Source organism: Phalaenopsis equestris, unplaced genomic scaffold (genome assembly GCF_001263595.1).
Source record: "Phalaenopsis equestris unplaced genomic scaffold, ASM126359v1 Scaffold000339, whole genome shotgun sequence".
In the NCBI taxonomy this organism is placed as follows: Eukaryota; Viridiplantae; Streptophyta; class Magnoliopsida; order Asparagales; family Orchidaceae; genus Phalaenopsis; species Phalaenopsis equestris.
In genome coordinates this window covers 231,460-241,207 of record NW_018164781.1, presented here as the reverse complement: position 1 = coordinate 241,207, position 9,748 = coordinate 231,460, and the positions used below count along the sequence as shown (strand labels likewise).

The window sequence follows — 9,748 nt, the reverse complement described above, 5'->3', positions numbered from 1 at the left end:
CAGCGAGAGAGACTTCACTGAAGAAGAAAATAATTCATTAGGACTCTTAAAGTGATTTGAGTTCGGAGTTTAATGGTGGAGTGTCACATGTCAAGTGTGCTCCACCGTAATACACTAGTATTTATCAGTATTAAAAATAGTGGAGTTTGAAGTGATTTGAGTTCGGAGTTTAATGGTGGAGTGTCACATGTCAAGTGTGCTCCACCGTAATACACTAGTATTTATCAGTATTAAAAACAGTGGAGTTTGCTTGACACGTGACGCCCCATTATTGAACTCCGAATGCATTACAAGTTTTGATGTAATATTTTCTCTCTTCAGGGAAGTAAATATTGAGTCCATATCAGATATTAGACGCGATGCACCCGATTTTTTTTTTATCTTTTATTCCCTTCTTAGGGGACTGTTTGGTAGCTGGTTTTAAACAAAATTTATGCTTTGGCCTCTCAATACATCTTGTTCCTCCACAGTTCATTTTCAGTTTATCACGAAATTCGTGTTCGATTCATTCGCTAATTTAATGAGTCAAACGTAAATAATTTTTTTTGCGCTTGGTATATAAATAAGTCGAACACAAACAAAGATTTGTTCGTTCATGTCCGACTCATTTTGACTCAAAATAATTAAAACTTATATAATACACAGACACACACACACACAAGTCTTATGCAGTGTAATTTAAAAAAAAAAACCATTAAACTGCATCCATATACTCTATACACCTTTTCACAACACATTTCAAGAAAGAAATATATTTATTTCAATGAAAATGATTAAAGTTTTATTGCATATCAAATATGACACCCCAATAATGAAAAAAGAAGATTTACATAAATTCCACTCAATTTTTATATATTTACATGCATGCCCAACATCTAAAATAAAGTTTTTACATATATGCCACCTTACTTATGCATGCATTAAAAAGTGCATTTCATTTTTTTTAAAATTAAAATAATAATAGTATTTTTGAAGTGCTATTAAAGATTTGAGTGGCATAAACTTCGAAAAAAAAATTTAGAAGTTAAATATATAAATACATAGGAACTAGGTGGTATTTATGTAAACACCCAAAAAAATTATGCATTATTTCAGTAAAATTCAAATTATATCCACCCATAGAAATTAATTTGCTAAGTTAAATACAACATTGTTTCATGATTTCATGATAGATATAAAGAATGTAGCACCATTATGTTACCTTTAATTCATTAAGGCCATTAGAAACCTACTAATATTCCACTTTTGACCCACTTGAGTGATGATGTCCAAACACTTAGCGGCCATTATGATCTATTGATGGACCCCAATTATTAGCAACTTCATGGTGATTGCTTAGGTAAGTTCCTTTACACAAATAATGGCCTCATCTTTCATTGAGAGCCATCGGATCAAAAGATCAAACGGCTAGGAGCATCTCACTAGAAATTCATAAAGAAACCCTGCTTCATTCAAGGAGATTCTATATGAGAGAAGTATGAGAGCCAAAGAATTCCAATACTATACTTGCCAACACAGAACAACATCCAAAATAGACGTTTATCTTTTTTGAAAGTTGACCAACGCTCTCTGTTGCTTAATGTCAACTAATGATGATGCCGCCCTCTGTCGAGATTTGTCATCAATTGTAGTCGCCAAACATTTGATATCCAATGTTGCCCAACAAAAATTTTTATCATTGCCTCATACTAATGTCTCACGTACGTTTTGTAAACGACGACTAACATCTATCAGACAATGACATTCAACGCCCGCCTCATTAGTTAAGAGTCTCTCGTTCTAACATCAATTGAAACGATTGCTCGTCATCACTGGATAAGAATTGGAACACCTTAGAGCTTCTCTTATTTTGACCTTGGAAGTGTTTGTTTTTCATAGTTATGCTTATTACATTGTATTTGTTATTTTTTTCATATATAAAAAATGCTATTATTTGTTATACAACTCACACGGTGAAATCATGTCAATTGGTCATGCCTCGTGATTCTTTCCTCCCCATGTGTATCAATTAAAAATTACAACTCCCATGAACTACTCTCAATCTATTTATGCACGTGTGGTTAATTTATAAATATTAATATTTTGGGTGATCTGTTTATATACTAAGCTAAATAAATAGAAAATATATTGTGACTTCGAGTGACCAATTTAAATATAAAGAAGACGTAGACATGTTGGATAGAGTCGTCGAGTTAGCTTAGGGTCTGTCTACTTCGTGTTTCAGACCGTCAACACAATTCTATTTGGGGAGCTATTTTCTTATTGTTTTCTAGAAATTCATGTTATGTGATGTTTGATTTTTTCAACTAACTTGTTAATGTGCATTAGCTGTAAGAAAATCAACAAAATATATATAATATATATATATATATATATATATATACATTTATAATTCACAAGACAATTTTCTAATAAATTATTTTTTCCACCATAACTTTACGGCTATTTTTTAGAAAGCTACAATCGCCCCAAAAAATCCTTAGTAAGTATTTGATAACAAATAAAGGTTCTCTAAAGAGTAATTATTAGCATTTACACTTAGTTGAGTATACTAAAATGAGTACGGGCTTAAAAATATTCTAATAAATTAACCATAGTTTGCACTAAAAATACAATACATCAATAAGATAATATAGTTAAACTCACTTTTTAGCTAGAACAATTATAAATCCTACATGATGCACTAGATGAAATATAAGCAATGCATTGATCTTAAGATATGATACTTTGAACAAGCTAAAATTTCATCAATAGGTTCAAATCTTTGTTTGACTTATATGAACTACAACAAAAGTCATTGCATGAATCACTAAAAATTTTCATGAACTTGAGCACTCAACTTGTTAACCCATCATTAGGTCACCATAAAATCAACTTAAAATCACTGAGGATCACCGTTTCATGCTTCTTTTAGCAATGCTTATATTTTGGGTTCTAAGAAAATCAATCCAGCCCAACCCAACATTTATATTGGAGTTAACCCGAAAGACAACAGAACTTGTGTTCAAAAAAATCACAAAAGATTCTTAAAATAGGAATAAAATAGCACAAATCATAAATAAGCCCCTAGGGTGAGGACGAAAAGCAGTGAACTTGACTGTATAGCTGGTGGAAGGTGGTTTAGGAGGCTGCGATAACAATTATGGTTGCTAGACGGGGTGGCGGCAGTAGCTTGGAGTTGCAGGAAAGGCTGGTGGCGGCAGTGGGGGCACCGAAAGGGTGGACAATATTAGCTTGGGTTTATAAGGGGTTGGCGGTTGCAAGTTGGAGTTTAGACTGGGCTGGCAGCTGCAGGTTGGGGTGCAAGAGAGGTTGGAGGCAACAAGTTGAGGTGTAGGAAGGGGCGGTTGGCTGCAAGAACAAGAAAGGATAGGTGCAGGAACGTTGGTAGGAAGTCGGGGAGGAGAATAGGCTAAGGATTATGTGGAGATAGTTACCACTTTAGAGCAGGATACAGTCGGAGTACAACCTGCCCTCAAATACAGCCCTAACTAGAGAGAAACGTTGGTATGAAGAGTTCTGAAAACAAGAAAAACTAAACCCTAAATAGAAAAAATAAAATATTTATAATAAAAGATAACTAGGAGGGGGAAACCCCTCTCTCCTTGGATGGAAATCCAAATTTAAATAGCATCGGTCGGATCAGCCCCCTAGTTAGACCGGCAACCTTCTTGTTGAACTAGTTGGGCTAGTTCAGCCCCTAGCCCCCGTTTCAAACCCAACCCACCCACTTCCAACCCTACCTAAAAATTTAAATTTCCTTCACCAATGTTTTGTTGTTGGAGCTTATGTCACTTGCTTTATATTTATCATAGAAGAAAGAAAGTTTGCAATATTGTAAGGTTTGAAGCATAAGTGATGGTCTGCACTAAGATGAAATATTAGGTGCAGACATCCGTAGGTGCAGACAACGGCGTGGATTGGACGGCGTGGTCCAATCCACGCTCCTGCACTGATACGAGAGCCCAACCTTCAAAGTAAAACAATATAATAACAAGTTTTTAAATGATTCTACTAAAATCTTATAGATAAGTGCGGTTCCGTCTCATGCATCATAAGTACAAATTCAATTAATTAATTATGATTAATTCTCCACTTTACATGACAGAAAATAAAATATAAGGCATGGATAATTTTTTCTAAATTTTCTTCTTATGCATGTTGTGCCTTTACCTAAACTATGCTCAATCAAGAGGGAAAAAAATATCAACCTTAGTGGAGGAATAATATAATCTAATTTAAATCATCAAAGGTACTGTTTATCAATTTGATAGGGGGATAAAATTTTATCATTCAACCAGATGTGTATGGCAAGGCAAGAGATTGGTTCAGGGGCCCTTGGTTTTCTTTAAGATTAGTGAAAAAATATATATTTTTTTTGCTTTCATGAATTTTTACTTTGTTTTTTTTTCTATGCACCAGAGTATGCTTTTGGCTATCACCTGGATAAGAGTTTGGTTTAGAAGGATCCAAAATTAGGTATGTTGGCTGACCATGTCATTATTTATAAATGAAAATTTTATATTTTACAAATGGAAATTTTATTTTTCATTTATTAGGAGTGAGAATATAAAATCACATAAAAAAGTTTTTTTTTAGAGTTTGAAACCAATTAAATTTACATATTTCATCAATTTTTTTTTAATCAATACAAGCAGCTCTCAAGTATCAGCATGGCAAATTAAGGTTAGACATGAACAGCTAATCCTATCAAAATTCAAAATTGAAAATTTGTGCTCAAACCACCCAATTCCCATGTATTTACAAATCTAACCCTTAAACTTTGTTCTTAACGTTTCTACCGCCCCAATATTTCATATCACATAAAAATATTACTATTTCAAGTTTTAAAAATTGAAATAGATCTTTTCATGTATAGGTAAGATGGCATATATATAAATATGTGTGTGCGTAAAGTTGAAGTTTTGGCCTTAGATATGTAAATATGCAGGAAATGAATGGTATGTATGTAAATCTTCCTTAATAAAAAAAGGTTTATCTACAACAGGCCACTTTATCAAAAGTCAGAAGGTTGAAAAGATTACCATTTTGTTTCCCTACGTGGATCATTTTTGCTATAAAAAAGTTGACACCTTTAAAGAAGTTCGGTCATCACCACTAATTCCTCCTTAAATCTCTAAATTAATAGCAGTAGTAAACTTCCTCCAGTTATAAAAATCCAACCGTTGAACCTAAAATTCAAAAATCCAGAACACCAACAAGCCAGGATGTCGCAGAAGGCAATAACGAACAACAATAAAGAAGAATCAGGAAAGCTAGAATGGAGAATCACAGTACCTCATAAGCCATCAGCACAGGTAGCAGAGCCAGAATTGACTGATAAGCTAAGCTCGAGTATACAATCATCGTCGAGATTCCTGAAAAATGCATGGAAAATGGGGGCCGACGATCCTCGAAAACTCGTTCACTGCATCAAGGTTGGCGTCGCCCTCACCCTTGTCTCCATCTTCTACTATTCAAGGCCATTGTACCAAGGTGTTGGAGGAACTGCCATGTGGGCAATCATGACCATCGTTGTCATCTTTGAATTCACAGTTGGTAAGTTTTTGAATGATTATATATAAAGTAAAGTGTCACTACATTCTTGACTATTTACATCATTCTAGTCCCAGAGTCTATAACTGTTTTAAAATGAGCTAAAATATGCCCCCTTATAAAACAAGTCTACGGAGAAATTTGACAATTTTATAAACTCTGAGACTAAAATGATTACCAAGAGTTAGCGGACCGTTTTTGACCCTTTTGTCATTATATATGTTGGAATATGCATTCTAAGTATCTTACCCTTCTCATAATTTGTTGCAGGAGGCACACTCTACAAAGGGTTGAACAGAGTAATGGCGACTCTTAGTGCAGGAATGGTTGCAATAGGCATCCACTGGCTCGCAAGCAAATCAACCAAAACATCCGAGCATATAATCGTCGGCGCCTCGGCCTTCATTATTTGTATGTAAATCTATGAAGTAGAGACATAATTTGGAGATTACTAAGAGCCTCTTTGGGATCAATCATAACACGCAATTCTTATGTATTTACATATCCAACACCTAAAGCTTCATATTTGCAATATATCACTTAAATCTTTAGCATAGCATCAAAATATCATCATCACTATCTTTTTAAAAGTGAAATACACATTTTAATTCATTGGTTTATGCATCAAGGTATTGTAAGTGTAAATATCAAACTTTGGGAGTTAGATATATACATACAAAAGAATTGTATGGTATGTATGTAAACTACCCTTTGTTTTTGATTTTTTTTCTTATTTTTTTCCTTTTGTTTTTAGGAACGTTTTTGTTTAGTATATTATCTTACATAATTTATTTCTTGTTTCTAAATTAAAATTAATAACATCAAGGTGTTTTAAGTGTTTTCAAAAAGGGCATTTACATACATACCATCCAATTCTAATATATTTACATATCTAAAACCTAAATTTTGCATTTTACATTTGTACCACCCAAAACTTTTCATATCACATCAGAAATGCCACTATTTTAACATTTAAAAACTGAAATACACCCTTTCTCACAAGGGTAAGAAGATATTTACCTAACAGTCGAGGTATTACATATGTAAATGCATAACAACTGAGTGGCATAAATGTAATTTTTCTTAAAAGCAACCATACCTGAGAAAATTAAACAAAACAAAAGAAAAAATTAAAAACAAGTATTAAAAGATTAAAAAAAAGTTATCTCAAAGGGCCCCAAGCTCTAAGACAGTACCAATGATCTTATGCTTTGAACTCACCTTTTTTTGCAGCTTCAGTAGCAACCTTTGTTCGTTTTGTTCCTGCCGTAAAAGCTCGGTTCGATTACGGCATGTTGATCTTTATCCTAACCTTCAACTTCATTGCCGTGTCTGGCTACCGTGTTGAAAGACTGCTCGAACTGGCACAGGAACGGCTGGCAACTGTAGCCATTGGAATCTCAATCTGTCTTCTGGTCTGCATTTTGGTTTGTCCGGTTTGGGCTGGGGAGGAGCTTCACCAGCTCATGATACAAAACATGAGAAAACTTGCTGATTCATTAGAGGGTATTATATAATAATTCATTTTTTCTCTTGATTTATGTAAGAAAAAATGATATAATTAACATATTATCGCTGAAGCATCACAACATGAAATTACAGAAAGTGTGGCAGAGTACTTCAGGGAAGGTGACAAGGGGAATGGCAATGAAGTTTCTATGCAGAATTCTAGAGGGTACAAATGTGTTCTTAACTCAAAGGCAACTGAAGAAACACTGGTAAAATGCTGATAAACAACTCGTATTATTTAATTAGAGAAAATAATCAAAATGGTTTCCCCATCACTTGTAGGTGATCATTTCAATCCCAGACCACATAAAAGATCTGATTTTGTAATTGGACTTTTAAAATAGGAGCCACAATGATATTGTTAAAAGAAATAGAAAAAAGATTAATGGATTAAAATATTGGTATTTTAAAATATTATATCTTAATTTTTTTTGAAAAAAATCTAATTTCTTGCTTATCTTGTTTGGGATGTAATATATGGATGAAATTAATACACACTAAATTCATAAATTTCAGTCATTATTGTTGCTACATTTTCTACAAAATATTCCAAACTAAAAAGTATGTTCATTTACTGGACTTTGCAAAAAAGTTAAAAATTTAAATTCCTAGAATACAATTATTTGTAACCCCATCTATCAACTTTAACATCAATTTCCACTACTTGCACTAGTGACACAATTTTGACTTCAATTTTAAGAGTCCAGGGAAATATTTTATACAATTTGGCAACAGTTAGGAGACCAATTCAGTTCTTTTCTTAATCTAATTATGCTTAAATTTAGAACTCAGTTTCATCACCCCTTCTCAAATTTGTGATTATTGTGTTTGGAATCACAGGCAAACTTAGCTAAATGGGAACCAGTGCATGGCAGATTTAGCTACCAGTACCCATGGGGCCAATACCTAAGAGTTGGCACAGCAATGCGCCACTGCGCTTACTGCATAGAGACACTAAATGCTTGTATTATTTCAGAAAACCAGGTATCAAAACATGATTTAATCACTCATAAATTAAACTTTGATTCGTTAACCAAAGTATTTTGTTTTACAGAATCAACAGCTAGCACCGGATCATTTAAAGAAGCATATAAGCCATGCCTGCCTAAAGCTAGGATTGGAATCCTCTAATGTTTTAAGAGAACTGGCTAGCTCCATTGAGTCCATGAAGAGGTCTGCCAACATTGAGGTTCTGATAGAACAGATGAATGATGCTGCGGAGAAGATGCAAAGTATCTTAAGTACTCCCCCGCCGGAAGATGTGGAGCCAAAAGCAGCTGTATCAACTGTTCCGCTCATGGAAGTGATGACGGAAATCACGGTGGCCTCGTTGCTCAATGAAATAGCATTGAGAATTGAAGGAGTTGCGGACATGGTTGAGGACTTGGCAGAGATGGCATCGTTCCAGTCATTTGAAGATGAACGGCGAACCAATAAGCTTACTGCTGGATTGAACGGGCAGGAAAGCGACATTCTACGAGTTTAAGTTTGTAGAGTTTTGTGCGAAATGAATTGTTTGGTGACTCAGTGATGATTCTGTATGCAGTATGTTTCTCAACATTCATTTTGGTGAAGAGTTATATGTACAATACATGGTTTGGTTGGTTGTTATATCTGTTTCAAATTAAGATAGATCTTGTTGCTCTATGCTATTTCCTATAAGCTAGTGATACAAATGTGACGATTTATGGTAGAAATCCAAAAATATTTGTGCTGAAATGATAACATGGAAATTTGAACTATGATAAGTTTCACCTTTTACTTTGTATTTTGCCTTTTTCTTTTAGTGGTACTAAAGTCAGTTGAATGCTGGTTTCTGTCTAATTATTGAGTCAGCTATTTGGGGGCTTTTTGTAACTTCCAAGGCTGATCCTAGGGATACTATTGGCAAGGTCTCTTCTGCAGTTGTCAGTGGATGGATGCAATTCTAAGGCTTTTGCATTTTTTTTTTTATAAAAGTTTAAGGCTATTTTAGTGGCCTCTACCATTTTTTTATCATTATAAAGGCAAGTTAATCAGTGATTCAAGCCGAACAAAATGAAAAGAGGAGAAATCTGATTTTATATTCCCCAAAATAGTCATAACTTAATCATAATTGGATAAACTTATTTATTTATTTTCCTAGGAAATTATGTAGAGAATTCCTTTTTTTTTGGATCAACTTATCATCCCTTTTGATTGTAGTTACTTGTTTAAAATCCGTTATGAACGATATCGATTTGAATAAGGTTGAAATCATATCCTAAGAAATTCGAATTTTGTCTGAAAAAGCTGCAAACAATGATTTAATAAGATTTGAATCTCATCCGAACAAGGTTCAATAGGAATCGAATAGGATTCAAACTGAGTTTACTTATAAAAGACAATAGCATAATGCATAGACTATATGATTTATATAATAGAGTGGAATTACAATATATATAATGCAACATATTATAAGATGTATATAAGACTGCAGTCCATGAGTTATAACATAACAAATAGCTACAAGATAATAAATTATAAAATAAGCACACCAAATTGTAAACCAATCAGCTACAACACATCAAAATGATAAGCATTATTTCATTTCATAAATACTCATGCACCTGATGCACGCTCGGCCTTCTAAATAACTCGGTTACAGATTCTCACTGCACATTAACAACTACTACATTTTATCACATCCTGTAACCCCTTTGAA

The 9,748-nt window shown here is 33.8% G+C and overlaps 1 protein-coding gene across 1 annotated transcript; it reads left to right on the top strand.

Moving 5' to 3' along the window:
- The first annotated feature begins 5,228 nt into the window (after positions 1–5,228).
- LOC110025873 (aluminum-activated malate transporter 10-like) lies at positions 5,229–8,788 on the top strand. Its single transcript, XM_020726555.1, has 6 exons — positions 5,229–5,559; positions 5,827–5,967; positions 6,790–7,062; positions 7,159–7,274; positions 7,906–8,049; positions 8,120–8,788. Exons 1-6 carry the CDS (start codon positions 5,229–5,231, stop codon positions 8,549–8,551), a joined length of 1,437 nt encoding a protein of 478 aa, XP_020582214.1. The 3' UTR covers positions 8,552–8,788.
- The last annotated feature ends 960 nt before the right edge of the window (positions 8,789–9,748 follow it).